The sequence below is a fragment of the Procambarus clarkii genome, chromosome 89 (assembly GCF_040958095.1).
Source record: "Procambarus clarkii isolate CNS0578487 chromosome 89, FALCON_Pclarkii_2.0, whole genome shotgun sequence".
Taxonomy (NCBI): Eukaryota; Metazoa; Arthropoda; class Malacostraca; order Decapoda; family Cambaridae; genus Procambarus; species Procambarus clarkii.
The window spans coordinates 14573059-14595846 of record NC_091238.1 but is presented as its reverse complement, the minus strand read 5'-3'; the positions used below and the strand labels follow the sequence as shown (position 1 = coordinate 14595846).

At 37.2% G+C, this 22788-nt stretch overlaps 2 protein-coding genes across 10 annotated transcripts in view; one reads left to right on the top strand and one right to left on the bottom strand.

Annotated features, from left to right (window-relative positions):
- The first annotated feature begins 2660 nt into the window (after window positions 1–2660).
- On the top strand, window positions 2661–22360 carry LOC123773312 (uncharacterized). 2 transcript variants are annotated; one of them, XM_069318065.1, is made up of 10 exons: window positions 2661–2705; window positions 4144–4283; window positions 12707–12994; window positions 14205–14460; window positions 14919–15003; window positions 19668–19782; window positions 20579–20683; window positions 21295–21363; window positions 21574–21654; window positions 22219–22360. In XM_069318065.1, exons 4-7 carry the CDS (start codon window positions 14357–14359, stop codon window positions 20638–20640), a joined length of 366 nt encoding a protein of 121 aa, XP_069174166.1. In that variant the 5' UTR covers window positions 2661–2705; window positions 4144–4283; window positions 12707–12994; window positions 14205–14356; the 3' UTR covers window positions 20641–20683; window positions 21295–21363; window positions 21574–21654; window positions 22219–22360. The 2 variants fall into 2 exon arrangements, with proteins under 2 accessions (XP_069174166.1, XP_045622876.2); XM_045766920.2 differs by lacking the exon at window positions 21295–21363.
- The window catches only part of LOC138359166 (uncharacterized), an 80460-nt gene continuing 79859 nt past the window's right edge, over window positions 22188–22788 (bottom strand). For 6 of the 8 annotated variants that reach the window (XR_011225818.1, XR_011225821.1, XR_011225820.1 and 3 more), the window contains one exon: window positions 22188–22286. Coding sequence is in view for 4 of the 8 variants with exons in the window: in XM_069318060.1 (XP_069174161.1) it covers window positions 22265–22286 (22 nt within the window). In the remaining 4 variants the exon portion in view is untranslated. Of the gene's footprint in view, window positions 22294–22788 lie in introns of all 8 variants that reach the window. The other 2 variants (XM_069318059.1, XM_069318061.1) reach the window with 1 other exon arrangement.

The following is a 22788-nucleotide window of genomic DNA, read 5'->3' as shown; positions in this document are numbered from 1 at the left end:
TTTGTACATACAAACCATTCCGTTCGTATATGCGCTGGTTTGTGTTCGCTGTAGTTCTCGTCTGAATAAATACATGGCACTTGTTCATATAATTAGCGCTTCCATTATTAGAATTATTTATCCATTATTAGAATAACAAGGTGCAAATCATACCCCCTTACAGTTGAAATCTATTTATTTATATACAAGAAGGTACATTGGGTTGCGAGAGTACATAACATATATTAAGAGGTACATTGTACTCCAGATTATGTCTATTACATCACTAAACTTTATTTAATAACTATATGCCTGTTAAATAGAAGATTTTAATTGTTAATAGCATTATAGTGTTGTTTTAATATGGAACACGTACACATTTGCGAAACGTCGAAAGCTGGTGTCCGAAGTGGTAAAAATATTAGTGTGCGATGTTGTCAATGTACAGAGTGTCTTGTATCCTACACAGTGATCCAGTCGTCGCACTTCTCTCCTTAAATGATCGCAAATTTAGTTTATTATATTAACAAGTAGAATACGTATTTCTAATAATATCTAACATAACTAGCCAGAAAATATTTAAGACTTATTGAAAAATACATGTCTGGAAGTTAAATCGACTTCATAGAACAATAGTGTTGGTCTATACTAATCGTTATTCGTTAGTATGCGTTCGCTACTTAAAACATTTACTGTACTGATGTAAAATAATAATAATAATAATAATAATAATAATAATAATAATAATAATAATAATAATAATAATAATAATAATAATTTTTATTTAGGTAAGGTACATACATAAAGAGATTTTACAAAGTTTGTTGGCTTATAGATAGAGCTAGTACATACAATGCCTAAAGCCACTATTACGCAAAGCGTTTCGGGCAGGAAAAACATTAATGACTAAAGCTTAAAACTAATGGGTAAAAAGAAAAGATGTGATGAGTACATATAAAAAATAGAGGTAAAAGAGGGGGGAACATTGTTGAAAAAGCAGCACAAATACAATTACAAATTATTACAGAAAATTACATTCAAACAGCGTTGATTTGAAAAACAAAAAAACAAAAAACATACATGGGTTGACAACAGAGGGGTAAGGTGGGTTACATGGAATTTATTAGGTATAGCTTCGTTTTTAACTTAAACTGGTTGAGAGAGGTACAGTCTTTAACATGGTTGGGAAGGTCATTCCACATTCTGGGCCCCTTGATTTGTAGAGCATTTCTGGTTTGATTAAGTCGTACTCTAGGAATATCAAAACTGTATTTATTTCTGGTGTGGTGCTCATGGGTTCTGTTACAACCTTCTATGAAGCTTTTGAGATCAGGATTGGCATTATAGTTTAGCGTTTTATATATGTATAATACACATGAGAGAATGTGCAGTGACTTAATGTCTAACATATTCAGAGATTTGAGTAGGGGTACCGAGTGATGTCTGGGGCCAGAATTGGATATTGTCCTAATAGCAGCTTTGTGTTGAGTAATTAGAGGACGTAAGTGATTTTGGGTAGTAGAGCCCCAAGCACAAATACCATAGTTGAGATATGGATAGATAAGGGAGTAATAGAGAGTCACCAGGGCAGGGCGTGGTACATAATTTCTGACCAGGGGGAGAAAGATACTGGCAGTATGGGGCGTTAAAGTTTATTGAAGATTAAATTCTGCAGAACATGTAAATATATAAAGTAAGAATTAACAGTAACAATTCCAAGTCCGAGGACTAGATTTAACATAAAAGGTACACCCGTAGTAATTATGAGACCTTAGCCTATAGTGACATGGAAACTAATTCTGCAGAAACGTAAAGCTTAACTGTTACTAGAATTAAGGCCGAATGCAAATGTGAGTAATTATATAACACTAGGATATAACAGGCAGGACACAAAGAGTAACTAATAAGTGAGAGACCACATAACACATAATGTACCCGACCAAGAGGCCGGAATTTTGAATTTTGAATTTGACATGTATGTGGGTGGGATATTGCGTGGTTATAAATAGGAGATGCCTCGTATGGGCCAATAGGCTTTCTGCAGTTATCTTTAGTCATATGTTCTTATGTATTAGGTGATAGGAAACGTGCCGAAGCTGTACATGCCAAAACTGTTAAATATTAAAATCCAGCTGGAAAAACTTATCACGGTAAATAGGAACAGCCTCGTATAGGCCTTCTGCAGTTACCTTAATTCTTATGTTCTTATATAACATAATGATGTTATATAAGAATATAAGGTTCAGGTTCATGATACAGGTTCAGGAGCTTGTACACCAATTGATTGACAGCTGAGGGGCGGGACCAAATATCAAAATCAAAAATCAAAATCAGAATCAAAATGTTTATTCAGGTAAAGTACATACATACAAGGTGAGATACAAACATTGATTTATTTATTGATAGAGCTAGTATATACAAAGCCTAAAGCCACTATTACGCAAAGCGTTTCGGGCAGAAATAGTCGAAGCTCAGCCCCGTAAGCACAACTAGGTGAGTCCATTGGCATGACCATTAGGGTGTGCGCCATCTATATTTTGACAGCAGCACTAAACATTAACCCCGCGTTATTCTATATACAATACATGAGTGTTATGGTCAGTTGCTAGTCTATATATGTTTCTGGACAAAGTAAGTGATGTGAGGCTTGTTGCGGGTCAAGATCGGTAGTAACTGTTTGTATTGTGTTGGAAGAGGATGTGAAGGCCAGTGTGGTAGACTAGCGGGTAAGTAGCGAGTCTTGTAGCTTTTTAAAGCGCGTCTTTGTAATTCTTTTGTGCTAATAACCAATTTTAGGCTGTTTAGTTAGGTTTTGTTTGAGATTTATTTAATGGGTATCGCTAGTAATAAAAAGGGGGGGGGGGAGGGAAATTGTGTAGATAAAAGTAAATTACCTGTGTAAACTACATACGGTTTGAAACATAATTGCACAGATCGTTATCTTGCGGAATAACTTAAGCTTTTTTAGGGTTGATGGATGTTAATCTTCGTTTGAAGAGCTGTTAACTTGACAGTTAAGGAAAGTTCCAGCTGTGTCTGGGTACAAGTGACAGGATGAACCCAGCGGGTTTTCTTCCTCTAGGCGAGTGTTGTACATGCTGCTATGGCGGTGTGTCCACTCAAAAGATGAGTGGCGCTGCCCAATAAACTCGCCCCTCGGGGCAAAATTTAAAAAAAAAAAAATTAAAATGTGCCAGAACCCCTAGTGACCTTGAAAAGGCCATGTAGTAATGGTCTTGTCAATTCCCGCACTTTTGAAAGCGGTTTAAACAGTACGGCTAAGGCGGTTTCATAGGCTTATACCTATGTGGGAACATGTCCTAGGCAACCACGTTAGACGCTTAATCCGATTGTTTTGAGCTTTTAAAAAGCCTCTTCAGCAGAGGCCGTCCCTTTAATTACGCCTAACGTGCGGCTGGAGTTTTTAAGTGTACTTCTCAGTTGGCAACCCGTTCTCGCAAATTTAATGTCAATATTGACTTATTAAATATGTGCATAGGTGACATACTTAACACAATAGATACCCTTAAAAAGATTCATAGAAAAAACCGACCTTACCTAACCTTGTTAGTATCTTAAGATAAGCATCTTATAGCTTCGTAATTACAATTATTACCTAACCTATAATAGGTATAGGTTAAGTAATAATTGTAATTACGAAGCAATAAGATGCTTATCTTAAGATACTAACAAGGTTAGGTCGGTGTTTTCTATGAATCTTTTTAAGGGTATCCATTTTAAGTCACCTATGCACATATTAAGTCAATATTGACTTTACGAATTTGCGAGAACGGGTTGCTCAGTTAAGGACAGACAAAAGGTGATGTATCGAATAGATTAGGGAAAGTTTGAGGTCTATCTGAAACTGTCAGAAGTGATAACGGAGAACTAGGTTTTTATTCTGTATTTACTAAACATTATCAGCCGAACAAGACTTTGGGAGTACAGGTTGGCTAATTCAGCAGTTACCAGGGAGGATGGTGGTTTATTTAAACAAATGGTAACTCTAGTCTGATAGTTTTTGCCAGGGTGCTTAAAAAAAGGGCAGCTTTGAGAAGTTTATCACTTATTAGTCAGGCAGTACTAGACGTGTGACGGTACTAATGTGGTACCAGTTTCAAAGGAAAACGAAAATTTTAAAGAATTTTTTTAAGTTATTCTAAGGTTACCTGATCAACCAGGCTGTGACTCATACGTCAGGCTGCGAGCAGCCAAGTCGAACAGCCTGGTTGATCAGTCCAGCAACCAGGAGGCCTGGTCGACGACCGGGCCGCGGGGACGCTAAGCCCCGGAAGCACATCAAGGTAAGGTTTAATTTCCTTGTCAAATTAACGGCCAATTAGCTTGGTCTATTGTGGGAAGTTACTTTAATATTAAAACTACAAATATTTGTATTCCTCTTGGAAAAATCATATAATATTAATATTTATTAATATTTATTAATATTATTATTTAATAATATTATTATTATTATTATTATTATTATTATTATTAATAATATTATTATTAATATTATTATTAATATTATTATTAATAAATATTTTTTATTTAGGTAAGGTACATACAGAGTTTACAAAGTTTGTTGGCTTTATAGATAGAGCTAGTACATACAATGCCTAAAGCCACTATTACGCAAAGCGTTTCGGGCAGGAAAAACATTAATGACTAAAGCTTAAAACTAATGGGTAAAAAGAAAAGATGTGATGAGTACATATAAAAAATAGAGGTAAAAGAGGGGGGAACATTGTTGAAAAAGCAGCACAATTACAAATTATTACAGAATTACATTCAAACAGCGTTGATTTGAAAAACACAAAAAAACAAACATACATGGGTTGACAACAGAGGGGTAAGGTGGGTTACATGGAATTTATTAGGTATAGCTTCGTTTTTAACTTAAACTGGTTGAGAGAGGTACAGTCTTTAACATGGTTGGGAAGGTCATTCCACATTCTGGGCCCCTTGATTTGTAGAGCATTTCTGGTTTAAGTCGTACTCTAGGAATATCAAAACTGTATTTATTTCTGGTGTGGTGCTCATGGGTTCTGTTACAACCTTCTATGAAGCTTTTGAGATCAAGATTGGCATTATAGTTTAGCGTTTTATATATGTGTAATACACATGAGAGAATGTGCAGTGACTTAATGTCTAACATATTCAGAGATCTGAGTAGGGGTACAGAGTGATGTCTGGGGCCAGAATTGGATATTGTCCTAATAGCAGCTTTGTGTTGAGTAATTAGAGGACGTAAGTGATTTTGGGTAGTAGAGCCCCAAGCACAAATACCATAGTTGAGATATGGATAGATAAGGGAGTAATAGTCACCAGGGCAGGGCGTGGTACATAATATCTGATCTTAGAAAGAATGCCCACAGTTTTTGAAACTTTTTTTGATATGTTTAGAATGTGTCCCTGGAAATTCAGCTTGTGGTCAATGAGAATGCCAAGGAATTTGCCATCTAATTTGTTACAAATTTGGGTATTGTTTATTTTGAGATTTATTTGACTAGAGGATTTATTGCCAAACAGAATATAGAAAGTTTTGTCAATGTTAAGGGTGAGTTTGTTGGCAGTTAGCCACAGATGGACTTTATTAAGCTCAGTATTTACTGTGGCATTTAGAGCAAGGGGATCAGGACTGGAGTAAATGAAGGTTGTCATCAGCAAATAGAATTGGTTTGAGGTGTTGGGAGGCATTTGGAAGGTCATTAATGTAGATGAGAAAGAGAGGGCCAAGTATGCTGCCCTGGGGAACACCAATGTTGATGGGTAGTGTGGGAGAAATTGTATTATTCACAGAAACACATTGGAGCCTGTCAGTAAGGTAGGATTTGAGGTATTGTAGGGAGTGTCCTCTGACACCATAATGATGTAATTTAAGAAGGTTTTGGTGGTTGACAGTATCGAAAGCTTTACGCAGGTCCACAAATAACCCAACAGGGAACTCATTTTGATAAAGAGGTGCATAAATTGCATAGTTCTACTATTAGCTGTTAATGATGTAACACTTGCATAGTTGTGTAAATGGTGATAAGGTTTGTGATGTGTACCATGACTTTAGCAAAACTTTTTGATAGTGGCAAATGGAAAAAAATGATAGGCTCAAAACATTGGGTGCTGTATGAAGTTTAGAGCATTGCTATACCAAAGTGGTTAGTATAAATGGTGTTAAAGGAAATATTGTTGGTGCCTCAAGGCTATTCTGGGACCTCGGTTGAAGATGTTGGAGCAGGAATAATTGCAGAATTGCAAAATAAGTATTTCTTTCCCGATTTTTTTATCACTTAGAGGATGGTTTTGAAATGGTATAATTGCCAGATGCAGTCTAATGCTGACAAATACAAGGTTTTGAGGCTAGGAAATGATAGTACAGATAAGAGCTAGATGGTGTGGATTACAAGAGGGACCAGAGTTTGATAAAAAATGCATAAATGTTCATAATTGGGGCAAATGGGACGGTGATTTGTCAAAGCACTAGTAATAAAATAGCCTGGTATTCTCCAGGTTATCTTGCTCTTGTTAAAGCCCCATTTAGGTGATGCAGTTCTGGTTGGCATGCTATAGAACGGCTATAAAATAATGCATTCAACGTAGGATGAGTTGACCCCACAAATTGGGAAAGTGTTGTATGAAAAGATTGAAAAGGCATAAATGCATGGATCTAAAAAGGCAAAATTAGTGACATGATAGGTGTAAACGTGGGCAAATGGACATAAGGGAATATTAATGGGGTATTAAGAGTGTGCACAAGACGACCCCGAAACAAAGGGTATAAGAACATAAGAACATAAGAACAAAGGTAACTGCAGAAGGCCTATTGGCCCATACAAGGCAGCTCCTATTCTATAACCACCCAATCCCACTCATATACTTGTCCAACCCGTGCTTGAAACAATCGAGGGACCCCACCTCCACAATGTTACGCGGCAATTGGTTCCACAAATCAACAACCCTGTTACTGAACTAGTATTTACCCAAGTCTTTCCTAAATCTAAACTTATCCAATTTATACCCATTGTTTCGTGTTCTGTCCTGTGTTGATACTTTTAATACCCTATTAATATCCCCCCGGTTATGTCCATTCATCCACTTGTAAACCTCTATCATGTCACCCCTAACTCTTCGCCTTTCCAGTGAATGCAACTTAAGCTTTGTTAATCTTTCTTCATATGAAAGATTTCTAATTTGGGGAATTAACTTAGTCATCCTACGCTGGACACGTTCAAGTGAATTTATATCCATTCTATAATATGGCGACCAAAACTGAACGGCATAATCTAAATGGGGCCTAACTAGAGCAAGATATAGCTTGAGAACCACACCAGGTGTCTTGTTACTAACGCTGCGATTAATAAATCCAAGTGTCCGATTTGCCTTATTACGAACATTTATGCATTGATCCTTTTGTTTTAAATTCTTACTAATCATAACTCCCAGATCCCTTTCGCAATCCGACTTCGCAATCACAACATCTAGCTCGTATCTTGTAACTCTATCATTACCTAACCTCAGAACTTTACATTTATCAGCATTAAACTGCATCTGCCAATCCTTTGACCATTTCAAAACCCTATCTAGATCAACTTGAAGTGATAGTGAGTCCTCCTCCGAATTAATTTCCCTACCGATTTTCGTATCATCGGCAAATTTGCAAATGTTGCTACTCAAACCTGAATCTAAATCATTTATATATATTATAAACAACAGAGGTCCCAGGACAGAGCCTTGAGGCACTCCACTTACAACATTTTCCCACTCTGACTTGATTCCATTTATACTAACTGTTTCCTTTGGTATAGCCATGCCCTAATCCAGCTTAATATAGCACCCCCAATACCATGAGACTCTATTTTTTTAATCAGTCTTTCATGTGGCACTGTATCAAAAGCTTTGCTAAAGTCAAGGTATGCAACATCGCAATCCTTACCACTATCAACTGCCTCAACAATGCTAGAATAAAAAGATAACAAATTTGTTAAACATGAACGGCCATTTATAAAACCATGTTGCGACTCAATTATTAATTTATGTTTTTCAAGATGAAGACGAATTTTATTTGCTATTATAGATTCGAGTAACTTTCCCACAATAGACGTTAGGCTAATTGGTCGATAGTTAGACGCAAGTGATATATCTCCTTTCTTAAAAACTGGTATCACATTAGCAACTTTCCAAAACTCTGGCACTCTGCCTGACTCTATTGATTTATTAAATATGGTTGACAGTGGGTCACAAAGCTCCTCTTTGCATTCTTTAAGCACCCTGGCAAACACTTCATCCGGCCCTGGGGATTTGTTTGGTTTGAGTTTTACTATTTGTTTAAGAACATCCTCCCTGGTAACTGCTAAACTCGTCAACCTGTCCTCGTCTCCACCCACATAGACTTGTTCGGCTGAAGGCATATTGTTAAGTTCCTCTTTAGTAAATACAGATACAAAATATTTATTAAAAATACTACTCATCTCTTCATCACTATCTGTTATTTGACCTGTCTCAGTTTTTAATGGACCTATCCTTTCCCTAGTCTTAGTACGATATAACTGAAAAAACCCTTTAGGATGTCTTTGCTTGCCCTGCTATGCGAACTTCATAGTTTCTTTTTGCTTTCCTAAATTGGATAGTTTAGTATGAACTTTCCTAAATTAGATAGTTTAGTATAGTATGAATTGGATAGTTTAGCTTTAGGAAAGACCTGGGTAAATACTAGTTCGACAAAAGGGTTTTGGTTGAACAAATTAACACGTAACAATGTGGAAGTGGGATCCCTAGATAAATCCACAAGGGCCGTGATGAGGATTGTAACCTGCGTCAAAGAGCATCACTCTGCTTTAATAGACTGAGCACATGGTAAAATCTTTTACCATGTTGTAGCTCAATCGATTAAGGCAGCGTCTGGGATGCTCTCGGACGCAGGTTAGAATCCTCGGCTGGAAAGATATTGCAAATCAAATGCAATATCTTTCATAGACAACTGGGAACACTTCTATGGAAGAAATGAAATGTATGCTCGTGATGGGGTGCATCTATCGAGAGCAGGGGTTGTTGCTGTTGCGAACTCGCTAGAAGAAGTGGTTAGAGGTGTTTGTTTGGGTTTAAACTGTTAGTAGATAGAGGTATGGGAATTGATTTGGAGGAAGGAGGTAATAAAAGTATGTGTTTGTGGGAGAAAGGAATTGGCAAAACGATCAGGGAAAGAGAAGGTCCGCAAAATAACAATTCACTTAGGATATATTACACTAACAGTAGAAGTCTAAGAAATAAAATTAACGAATTCAATGCTCTTGTCTGCACAGAAAAAATAGATATTATTGCACTTACCGAAACGTGGATGAATGTAGAAAATAGAGAACTATTAGCTGAATATCAAATATATGGATTTAAACTATTTCACACAGATAGATATATTAGACGAGGAGGTGGAGTAGCCATATATGTTAGGGACAATTTGAAATGTAGTCTCAAAGAGGGAATCAAAACAGAGCCACACACAGAAACTATTTGGATTGAATTAAACGAAAAAGCTAATAATATTATAATAGGAGTAATATATAGGCCACCAAATTTAGACAGAATGGAAGCAAAGCATCTATGGGATGAAATATCTAGAGCATCTAGATCTAACAGTATTTATGTCATGGGTGACTTTAATTTTAGCGGAATAAACTGGTTGAACAAAACAGGGAATAGTGAAGCAGAAGATTTTCTAGAATTAATTGACGATTGCTTTCTTACGCAACACATTAAGGAACCAACACGGGAAAATAATATTTTAGATTTAGTGTTAACTAACAGGGAAACGCAAATTAATGACATCGAAATAGGGAGTGAGCTAGGGAGCAGTGATCACAAAGAAATCAGATTTAGCATAGAATGGAATAGACCAGTAGGAGAAAATTCTGTTAAAGTGCCAGATTTTCGAAAAGCTGATTTTAATAGCCTAAGAAATTTTTTGGGTCAAATTGATTGGAAAGGCTTGGGTATGGGGTGTGGGCCGGTCTTGGAGCGAGACATGAACCCAGCGATAGGTGACTTAAATGGGGATTTCGATGTGGATTCAATATATAACTTATTTAAGAATATTCTAAACAAAGCACAGGAACGTAGTATACCATACAAATTGAATAGATCGTATACAAATGACCCAAAGTGGATAACAAAGAATTTGAAGAACCTTATAGGTAAAAAGAGAGCTTGGTACAAAAGGATTAAAAATGGGGAGGTCACTTTAGAACAGGAATTCGTACAACTGGTTAGAAATGTTAAAAAAGAGATAAGGAAAGCAAAAAGAAACTATGAAGTTCGCATAGCAGGGCAAGCAAAGACAAATCCTAAAGGGTTTTTTCAGTTATATCGTACTAAGACTAGGGAAAGGATAGGTCCATTAAAAACTGAGACAGGTCAAATAACAGATAGTGATGAAGAGATGAGTAGTATTTTTAATAAATATTTTGTATCTGTATTTACTAAAGAGGAACTTAACAATATGCCTTCAGCCGAACAAGTCTATGTGGGTGGGGACGAGGACAGGTTGACGAGTTTAGCAGTTACCAGGGAGGATGTTCTTAAACAAATAGTAAAACTCAAACCAAACAAATCCCCAGGGCCGGATGAAGTGTTTGCTAGGGTGCTTAAAGAATGCAAAGAGGAGCTTTGTGACCCACTGTCAACCATATTTAATAAATCAATAGTCAGGCAGAGTGCCAGAGTTTTGGAAAGTTGCTAATGTGATACCAGTTTTTAAGAAAGGAGATAGATCACTTGCGTCTAACTATCGACCAATTAGCCTAACGTCTATTGTGGGAAAGTTACTCGAATCTATAATAGCAAATAAAATTCGTCTTCATCTTGAAAAACATAAATTAATAATTGAGTCGCAACATGGTTTTATAAATGGCCGTTCATGTTTAACAAATTTGTTATCTTTTTATTCTAGCATTGTTGAGGCAGTTGATAGTGGTAAGGATTGCGATGTTGTATACCTTGACTTTAGCAAAGCTTTTGATACAGTGCCACATGAAAGACTGATTAAAAAAATAGTCTCATGGTATTGGGGGTGCTATATTAAGCTGGATTAGGGCATGGCTATACCAAAGGAAACAGAGTTAGTATAAATGGAATCAAGTCAGAGTGGGAAAATGTTGTAAGTGGAGTGCCTCAAGGCTCTGTCCTGGGACCTCTGTTGTTTATAATATATATAAATGATTTAGATTCAGGTTTGAGTAGCAACATTTGCAAATTTGCCGATGATACGAAAATCGGTAGGGAAATTAATTCGGAGGAGGACTCACTATCACTTCAAGTTGATCTAGATAGGGTTTTGAAATGGTCAAAGGATTGGCAGATGCAGTTTAATGCTGATAAATGTAAAGTTCTGAGGTTAGGTAATGATGATAGAGTTACAAGATACGAGCTAGATGGTGTTGTGATTGCGAAGTCGGATTGCGAAAGGGATCTGGGAGTTATGATTAGTAAGAATTTAAAACAAAAGGATCAATGCATAAATGTTCGTAATAAGGCAAATCGGACACTTGGATTTATTAATCGCAGCGTTAGTAACAAGACACCTGGTGTGGTTCTCAAGCTATATCTTGCTCTAGTTAGGCCCCATTTAGATTATGCAGTTCAGTTTTGGTCGCCATATTATAGAATGGATATAAATTCACTTGAACGTGTCCAGCGTAGGATGACTAAGTTAATTCCCCAAATTAGAAATCTTTCATATGAAGAAAGATTAACAAAGCTTAAGTTGCATTCACTGGAAAGGCGAAGAGTTAGGGGTGACATGATAGAGGTTTACAAGTGGATGAATGGACATAACCGGGGGGATATTAATAGGGTATTAAAAGTATCAACACAGGACAGAACACGAAACAATGGATATAAATTGGATAAGTTTAGATTTAGGAAAGACTTGGGTAAATACTGGTTCAGTAACAGGGTTGTTGATTTGTGGAACCAATTGCCGCGTAACATTGTGGAGGTGGGGTCCCTCGATTGTTTCAAGCACGGGTTGGACAAGTATATGAGTGGGATTGGGTGGTTATAGAATAGGAGCTGCCTCGTATGGGCCAATAGGCCTTCTGCAGTTACCTTTGTTCTTATGTTCTTATGTTCTCGTCACGGCCCTTCTGGATTTGTTCATCTAATGCATCACGTTGTGATTTGTGATCCCTAGATAGTTTCAAGCGTAGGTAAATTGTTCAGTATGAGTGGGTGGATATAAGGAGCTGCATTGTATGGGCCAACAGCCCTTCTGAAGTTACCTTCATATGTTCTAACCTGCTTAGGCCTAGTTTTAATCGGAAGCTAATATGGCTATTAACTAGAAAGTTAATTAAAATATTTAAATAGTGAAAGCCAAAGTTGATAACAATGTATACTGTTGACTGAAGTTAAATAGGTGTTGCATCACCATACCAAAGCTTTAACCTTGGTAATCTAGTTTACAGCACTCCATACTTATTTTTATTTAATTTATTTAATTTATTTATATATATATATATATATATATATATACACAAGAAGGTACATTGGGTTTGTGAGAATACATTGGATAGTACAGTATATACATTCTTGTAAAGCCACTAGTACGCACAGCGTTTCGGGCAGGTCCTTAATCTAGCAGATAATTTTAAGTAGGTAATTTCAATCAGAATTGATGTGATAAAGATACATTACAAGAGAAAAATGAGACGAGATAAGTAGGTATATTAAAGCATACTTACAGAACGACAGCTGAAACGGCTGAAACATCGGGAAGAAACGGAGCAGACCAATATTAACAAGACCTCGTCGTGGATAGTCGTTAAGGACAGGGGTCTTGAAGACCTTGACAAGGCTGCCTACAGACGCCCTAAGGACAGCAAATTCATTTGCCGTGTTGGAAAAGTGCTGTGGTGAGTCTGCAGTTCACTCGAAACGGAAATCGGCGAGGAGCGGCGAAGCGCAGACCCCTCAGGCTGCTCAGAAAGTTAAGGAGGTACCAACGCGAATTTTGGTTGTGGGAGATTCCCAGGTGAGGTATTTAGACAGAACGTTTTGTGCCAGAGATAGGGGGAACAGATTAAGGGTTTGCTATCCGGGAGCTGGAATTGGTGATATTGTTGGAAACATGAATGATATTATGACGGGAAATGGGAACAAACCCATTATTTGTATTAGTGCAGGGGGTAATGATGTTGGAAGAGTTAGGAGTGAGGAACTAATAGATTCAGGACAGCCATTGAATTAGTTAGGAACAAGGGAGGAATCCTGATCAAATGTCCCTTTCTTCAAAGAAAGGGAGTGGGTAATGAATGGATGTTGAGGCCACTTGGTGTCACTTGCCGGCTGGAAAGATATTGCAAATCAAATGCAATATCTTTCATAGACAACTGGAAACACTTCTATGGAAGAAATGAAATGTATGCTCGTGATGGGGTGCATCTATCGAAGGCTGGGGTTGTTGCTGTTGCAAACTCGTTGGAACCAGTGGTTAGGTGTTTGTTTGGGTTTAAACTGTTAGTAGTGTTATGGGAATTGATTTGGAAGGAGGAGGTAATAAAAGTGTGTTCGTGGGAGAAAAGAATTGGCAAAATGATCGTGGAAAGAAAAGGGCCTCAAAATAACAATTCACTTAGGGTATATTGCACTAACAGTAGAAGTCTAAGAAATAAAATTAACGAATTAAATGCTCTTGTCTGCACAGAAAAAAGATTATTGCACATGCCGAAACATGGATGAATGTAGAAAATAGAGGACTATTAGCTGAACATAAAATAAATGGATTTAAACTATATCAGATATATTAGACGAGGGGGAGTAGCCATGTATGTTGGAGACACACATGGTATGTTGGGGCCACACATCTATGGATCATCCAATTAAGGAACCAACGCGGGAAAATATTTTAGATTGTTAACTAACGGGGAAACGCAAATTAATGACATCGAAATAGGGAGTGAGCTAGGGAACAGTGATCAGAAAAGTCTAAGACTAGGGAAAGGATAGGTCCATTAAAAACTGACAGGTCAAATAAAGGACAATGACAGATTAGTATTTGTAACAAATATTTTATCTGTATTTACTAGATTACTAAATTGCCTTCTGGTGCCCATTTGAAAACTGATCCACTTTGTGTTTAAATGTTTTGAGTGATTTTCATTTCTTTGGTCCTGCATAAATTTACTCAAAATATTCCTAAAATTTGCCATTTTTGTTAGTCTTTAATTAAATTGTATTTGCAGGTGGTAAATTGTTTCGGCTGCTACAGCTCTCCAGCCCAAGTTGTTGACTGGCTGGTCTTTGACTGCCTCCCAACATGTTAGTGAGGTCCTGAGCCGATGTACCCTATGGCGAAGAGTGAGGCACTAGTTCCTGAAGTAATGTATAGCATGAGATGGCACCCATTCTAAACAGCAGCCGGCACCAACTCTGGCCGACGTTGGAGTGGAAAAGACCCAGATCCTGTGGGGAGGAAAAGTCTACAGTAAACTGTAATAGGTACAGATAATCTGACCTCCACCCCCCTTGGCAGTTTCTCGGATACCCCCCTTCTTTTCCATTTCCTTATTTTGTAAAGCTTTATCTTAAACGGCAGCATAGCTTGGCACTCGTGGCTTTAGTGGGACTGTTCCGTTGGATTGTAACTGTGGGTGGGGGAAAATCTTCTAGTTTTGTTCTGCATTGTAGTCTCTCTTTAAACCATTTTAATGTTGCACTCAACTTATTGTTCTTGACAGTTTTGCAAACTTAGATTTTCAGTGAGGAAATTGGTACAATCCTGTCTGACTTGCAATGTACCGTTTTTATTAATAGCAGTTTCATAAAGAATGACTTATTGGCTGGTATTAAATATCCTCTAAAGCAGATAAAATCGGTAGTGTCTATGCCTTGGTATGATTAGTTGGGCGAATGAGTGTTGTATAACTGCTTTCTAAAGTGTAAACTTTTATTTTCAGGGTGTTGGTTTTTCTCACTGAAGCTACCACTCGTGCAATTTTGATTGGTGATTGTGACTTAGTCCTCCTCGTGATCTACGGCAAGGTAATATTTTTAGCATTTATGTTATGCTGCACATGTTAAGCTTTAGTTTTAAATTAGCTTGTCTTCAAATTACATGTGTTGATGACCATTTTTGTATGGGCTTCATACCCTTCACTTTAACATGAATTAACATCCTTAAGTCAGGCCAAAAAATAGAATATATGGTTCTGCGACGTTTAGTAATTTGTAAGACCTTTTCACTATTTTTAAACTATTGGTTTTTATCCATTGTAAGTTAAAGCACATTTAATAACTTACCAGTAGTGTGGTAGGTTTGGAAAGCTTTAAAAAATCCATGTATCCAGAGTTGCTGGAGCTCCTATATTAGGAGCTTAATTTGCAAAGTAAATTTGCATAATAGCCTTGTTTATATAATTTTGGGGGAACCAACACTTTAAATATTTAATGGAAATGGTGACTGAATCCTACTTTAGATACCCAAAAATAACCTGAGCAAAGTGTACTTACAAAAGTAGGCAATTGTTCCATTAAATTTAGATAAAATTAATCAGTTTGGTAGTTCCAGGGAGATTTGTGTAGTCAGTCAGTCTTTACTATTGTGAATTGTAGTTTTATTAATTATGCCAATGCTACTTTTTATATTGCGAGTCTTTGCACCTGTTTCCTAAGATTGACAGCATGAGGTGACTCTTCCAGCTTCGGTCTTGGGAAGTTGTAAATAATTAGGTAATATAACTTTTATTTAAAGAAAATGAAATTAAAGTGTAGCATAGGTTTGTATCTCCCTTGGAAGAGTTGTCAAACACATAGATATTTCCTTGTCAAAATACTTTAAAGGTTGTAAGTTGTGCCTATTGTAATTTAGCATTAACGTAATGTCAGTCTTAAAGGGCATGACAATGATTAGGTTTATAATCTAGTATCTTCGCATAGACAACAAATTTGAATCTACTAAAATACTAAATTGTATAATTATCAATTAACATTGATGCACAATGAATGTGGTACTGCAGTTTAATAATTATGGTCCACAATTTTGTTAAAAATTTGAGGGGATATTTCCAGAAAGTTTATTGTGGCCATACCTGTTGGAGTAGTAAAGACAAACGTTCAAATTGCTCTTCTTGATGTAACCCCCAAGCTGTAGGCTGCTGTTATTTTAAGAGGTAATCTTATATTACTTATGGAAAACTGGCGACTGTAATGATTAATCTCTACTCGATATACAGGCTCAATAGTCTCTGTAGTAAATACTCTATTGTCAATGAAGTACACAAGTCTTAGGTGATCCATTGGCTGAGGAAAATCAAAGTTCATTGAAATTAATTTATTGAGGTAAAATCCAACAAGGGATGAGGTAGCTAAGGCAGTTCATAACTTGTCCTTATTGGTAGTTCAGTAATTTTTTAGCTAGCATGTTAATTAATAAAAATTAAATGGTTGTTAAAATGTTCATTGCACACACCATAATGGCAGTCGGATGTTAAATGTCAGACTAAGGGGTGAGATTAGTGGTAAATGTGACATTGATCAGTGCAATGTTACTAGATTCTTGAAACTTTCCCTTGCATGGTCAAATTTATTATGTAATTATTTTAATTTGTATCTATTGGTTTGGTGTGCAAATGTTATTGCAAGTTTCATAAACTTTCTAATGCGACTTGTTATACTGAGAGCACTTTATGAATATTAAAGTACCTAAGTTCATAATTTGTAAGCTTAATAGTAACAAAGTATACTAAAATGTATTAATATTTTCTCTTGACAGGTGGAGACGCATTATCTGAAATGGCTGTTGCAATGTATTGAAAATAAATTTTATTAAGAACTCTTGGTTAGTCAGTCACTTATTGTAAATAGTGATGAATTGTGGTATTTTAGTTGTTTCTCTAATTTTATTGAAACGAGCTTTTTCAGTGTTTTGGAATGTTTAATAAGGTTCTTGGGACCATCTGTGTCTTGACTACAAATTTACTTGTTACTAGATTATAAATATAATGGTGTTCTGGGCAGTTTACCTTGTTTGAGCAACAAGGTGATGCAAGGCAGTTTTTTTCCCAACTTGGCTGTAGTTGTTAAAGCCAAACGTAACTTAGAAACGTTGGTTGCAAGTTTGTAGTGTGGTGCATGGGATTGAAGGAATAATCACCGCTCCACATTAAGATAGATTCCTGTTGCATTGAAGTCGGCAAGTTGAATAAATGTTTTGGAGAATATTGTAGTTATAATATTGTACAACATTGTGTTAATTAGAATAATGATCATAACTTGGTGAAAGTGTGGTTATTATATTGGTTTTCAATTTTATAATTACTTTATTATAGCAAATGTTTGTTTTTTGAAGGTAAAATCAAATTTATATATTACCCGTTGGTAATATAGTCGCCAACATCAAACTTAAAGTATACAAGGCATTATAGTAAGTCTTTACCAAAGTTCATGTATATTAGGATACTTAATGTAGGTGTACATAAGGTAAAAGTTGAAAAAATGTTAATAGAACACAATTGTATAGATTATCATTGCCCATACTGTAGATATTATTGATAAGTTTTCTACTAAATGAGGTCCATCTCCCTTTCTGGCTGTCGTTGTCGTGACATAGAGTAAGGGGGGGGGGGGGGGTAAACGCACAACTGTCAGATTAGTTTCACTTCACATCTGCAAGGTGACAATCTTTCATAATTTTACATTCAATGATCTTGTAATATCGACACATTGGTTTTTAAAAACAAACCTCACTTTTGATAGTATCACCTTTTGATAGACCCTTCAGCCACCTATCATTCTTGCTGGTGCCAGGTGCCCTGTTCAAGAGTACATCCCCCCCCCTCACTCATTGTAATAAGTGAGGCAAGTTAGAGCACGGTGCCCTCAAATGCACAAGTGTTCGTTTCTCTCTGCCCCATGTGTGGGGACGATAGCCACTCTAAGACGATCGCTCATATCCCCCGGGCTCGCTACCTGAATTGCGGCGAGGCCCACCCTACATTCTCTCGCACGTGTATCGACTCAAAGCTTGAAGTAGTCCTTAACTTGAAACACCAGGATCATTTGACTTTTCCCGAGGCAAGACACGGTTTGCAGTGTCCACCCCTTCACTGGCGTATCTTATGCTCGCACGTTGTTCTACCTCTCGTCCTTCCCACCTTTGTCCCACAACCATTTCTAGGCCTTGGACCCGAACATGCCCACCTCCTTCCCTGTTCCTTTACGTCCTGGGTCGGAAGGTATCTCTCGTGAATCTCCTTCTGGATTCCCCCCCCCCCACTTTCCTTTTCCTACCCTGTCTGTCAAGTCATTTCGTTTTCCCCGATCCTTCCTGTCCCTCCCCACTACCTCTTGGCCCTCCACGTCGCCTGTCTGTCCAGGCTGATGTCTATCATCCTCCCAGCAATCTTGTTGTTGTTCACTCCCATTCTTCACTTAAGACCCTAGTCAGTCGGCCAGTACGATGTTACTGGAACACCTGTCCGTCAGAAACGTAAACCTGGCTCCTCTCCATCCTCCTCCCCCTGCGGGTAAGAAAAGAGACGGCATTCCTTTCTTCCTCGCCCCCCCCCCCCTAACTAATGCTTACTCCCCATTTTATTGGTTGGGGCCCCCTGTCCCTAATGTGGAAGTTTCTTTTGGCCCAATTCCCTCTTGGTTGCTGACCTAGTTTCTACCCCCTATCCTCCTGGCCTTGACAGCCCCCCTCCCTCCCTGAACCCTGTCAATCTACCTCTGGTGTCCTGCTCTTTTTTTTTTTCCCTCCATTCTTACTAAGTTAACCCATGTCCCGCTAAACCTTATTCTGATCTTTAGCTTTTTTAATATGCTGTGTTATTTACCTTTGTTTCTTTGTTCTGTTGCTGTCCTTTTATTTTTTTGATAATGTCAATTCCTCAATGGAATATTCATGGGTTTTATGCCAACTCTCATGAACTCCAACTTCTGTTTAGGTTTCACCACTTTGTCTCTGGGAGCCGATGCTTGGTGCTCGTCGTGATAACTGTCGTGGTTATTCCTTTCTTCCCCTTCTCCTCCCCCCCCCTCTTGATCTTGCTGGGGCCCATAACTATATTGGTCTCTTGATTCGTACTGATAATCCCTTTGTCCTACTGTTTCCATGTCCTATCTATTATTTTGCTGGCCATGTTTTTGACTAAAATGTAGTCTGTTAAATTTTTTCCCCCCAAATGTCCCTTTTTCCCTTCCTGATGTCAGGAACCTCCTGGACTCCTTAACAGAGCTGGTGTTCCTGTTGGGTTATTTTAACTGTCGACATACCCTTTGGGGTGATGTTGACACACCCGAGGCGGCCTTCTCGAACCATTCGTTCTCTTACCTGTCTTGATCTTTCTCTGATCGTCTCTGTACTTGGATATATCGTGGAGAGTTCATAACCTCCATAAGTGACCATTTCATCATCCTTGTTTTCCCTTGTCTTTTCACCCTCTCCTTCCCTAGGTGGCAGTTTGGCAAAGCTGATTAGAACCTATTCACCCTCCGTGCTACTGTGACCTCTCCTTACTACCTCTTCCTTGCACCCTCCTCGTTTTCATTAGTCTTCGATGCTACCCTCTATTCCTTGCTCTACCTCCCAGGGCACACGTTAGTGCGTTCCCTGGACTGCGGATTGCTAGGGTTGTCGGCTGTAAGTGTGCAGGTCTGGAAAAGACTGACGCTGGCAGATGGCTGATTCTTATATTTTGTTTCAGAAAGTGCAGTGGCCTGTTGGACCACGTGGACAGCGAGGCGCGAGAGTTGGAAGTGTTTCCACCATTACGTCAGATACTCCTCTGCCGCAGATTTGGAAGATTTGCAATATTGTGGGTAAGCTCATTCCCTATGACTAGCAGGTTCTTCACCTCTGTGGTACTCTGGTGGTGGAGCCAGTGCAGGTCACAACCGAACTGGGTTCTCACATGTTAGCTGTGGTTCTAATCTTCAAAATTTCCTTAAACACTTTCTTGAATCTCGTGCCTTAAACTTCCACACTCGGTGGTACTACATAGCCTTCCCGGTTTGGTGGGTTTTTATAAATTTTTACTAAATGAGGTTTAAGTTCTTTACAAGTGGCAACAAATGGCAAATACATATAGATCTGTGTACAGTTTGCTTATCTATTTAAAATTAAATCCCATTTGATCCGCAAGCAAGCAAGAGTGATTTTGCATGAATCCTGGGCGAGTAACTGTATCTGTTTAACGGTGTAAAATTGGTACCTAGTTAAATTTTTAGTGTTCTGGGGTAACATGGAATAAAGTTATTGGCCTAAATGGTACGCATGCTTGTGGCTGTACAAGAATGAAAGATCTCTTATATTTTTTTTTTTGTTTTGACATAAATAGCAACAACTGTTTGCTTGGCATGTTTCAAATACATGTTACCAAAGATGTATGGGGGAGGGGAATCGTAAACTATAAATTTGAAATACAAATTTTGTAGCATATAAACCTTAAATGTGGACTTCAAAGTGCTTTATCTTCTAATTTATAACTTGGATATAGTGGGGGGGGGAAGTAGATAATTTGTTAGTGTAACTTTAACTTTAAAATATTTGTCATTTTAAACAAAATGAAATTGCTATGCAAAACCTTATTAACCATATTTAATGTTCCATTGACAGGTTGTAGAAGGTCCTTCCAACAACTTCAGGAACAGTTGCAGAACAATCGCTGGAAGTGTTAAATGCTACAGAAAGTAGCATAGTTGTCAGAATTAGAGGGCCAAAGTAAGTTTATTTAGTTTAATAGGTAAAATGTGTTTACATAATTTTTACCTATATATTTAATGAAATTGTGAAGGCCTTGAAATTGGGTAAATTGAAACTAGGATATAGTACCCACTAGTAAAGGCCTTAAACTAAAGTTAATTCTTGCAAGAATTGTGCTTTGAATAGAATAAATGGGACTTTAAATTTGTGAATGTAAAGTTGGGCACTGTTAAACGGCATAAATTTGCAAGTTAAAGATTTTATGAAATTTTTTAAATAAAAAATCTTAATTTGTTTGCATGGTTCTTAATTATTTGGCTAGAAGTAATTCATTTATAAATTACACAAATCACAATGTGATATTTCTAATGCACAAGGGCTGTGATGGGGTTCAAACTTATGTTGGAGGATCCCAGATGTGCTTTAAGACTGTGCCACAACATGGTAAAAGAATCCCAACTGGGAGTTCTACTGACATCATGGATTTAATCTGTTTGTAGCTTAAAAGGCTATGTTCATAAATTAAAGAATCATTTAATGATGGTATAGTACACAAATTAAATATTGAATGGTAACTGTACTTCAACTTGGTTTATTTATTTGAAGCTTAAATAGATATTGTCTTCCAGAATATTGATGGGAAAGTTGAACTTCAGCCCTGAGTTTGAAGGTGTTAATTGCTTGACATTCTGAATTAGGCGAGTGTGGTAGTAAACATTATAACTTAAACAGTCACTCATTATGGCTGAAGATAATCTGAAATGATGCAACATAAATTGCTGACTTTAATGTACTTATGGTTAGTCAAACTAAGTTTAATGTTTTTGCTTGATTAGCATTAAAGGAGAATTCTAACAATGATAATTGTAAAATCTTGTTTAACAAGCTAATTTTGGTAAATGTTTCAGGTGGTATGGAAGATTACAATGTCATCAAAGCATTGACTGGCTTCAGTGTGGTTGTTCTACTCTGCAAATCTACGAAAGTTGGTATGTGGAATTAAGTGTTTTAGCTATGTCAACTAATTAATTTACTTTCTTTCTTTCATCTAGTCCATTTATAGATGTGTACCAAAGTCCTACTGTTACCACCTGCAGGGATTGATGCAGTTTGTACTGATCCTACCCCATTTCATAGAAGGGGACCAGGCAGTCCTGCAGATTTCCCTGGCTTGGCTTTTTCAGAGCCCTGCTCTACTACCCATCCAATAGATGGACTAGATTTGCATAGGTGTAGGGACCCTTAACAATGTGCAAACATTGTTAATCACTACAGGGCTTGTTCACTGAAAGAGTGGATACATCCAGAGGTTTAGTGCCTGAAACATGATGTACATAGGCTGTACACAAAGCTTATGTACATCATGTTGGGCACTAAACCAAAAGATGTGATGCACTCTTTCAGCCAACAAGTCCTGCCTCAAATTGAAGTAAGGGATAGGCCTTGCTGAGCCTATCTTAAAAGATAGGATGTTAGGATTTTTTGGGCTTATTATTAGGCATTGGTGATAATAAAAGTAGTGTCCCTGTTTAATGTTTATTGTTCTTTTACAGGTGATTGTCTCTGGAGTTGTCCTGGCCTTTTGGATCTTCTGTTCATCTAGGAGCATCTGTCCCACAACCTGAAATGGTAATAAATATTAGATGTATTATAAATACTATGTAGAACTTATTAAATAAAACAATTTTAATGAAACTACTTTATATACCTTATCCTGAAATTATGCTGGAAATTGTTTACTACTATTGATGCAATGTTTAAACATCTGAAACTTTACTTTGAAAATAAATACTTGGTAAAATTTACATCTATTTGTAACTTGTTACATAGGTGCATGCAAAATGCATTGAAAAGATGTAAAAGTGGACTACCTATTCAATTTACATAGACTAATATTTCAAACTAATGAATATTGCAAATTAAAGTGGAAGAAACTTTAGTCAATATTTTAGTGTTCATATTTGAAAGTAAATTTAAAGCTATGCAAGACCTAAGCTTTACAAATTATAATTAGACTAAAGATCATTGTTAAATTTACAAAACTAGACAAGTGACACTGAAGCATCTATACAACATGGTTTTCACAAAGTCTTTGGTAACTTAAATTTAATCAAAGATCTTAA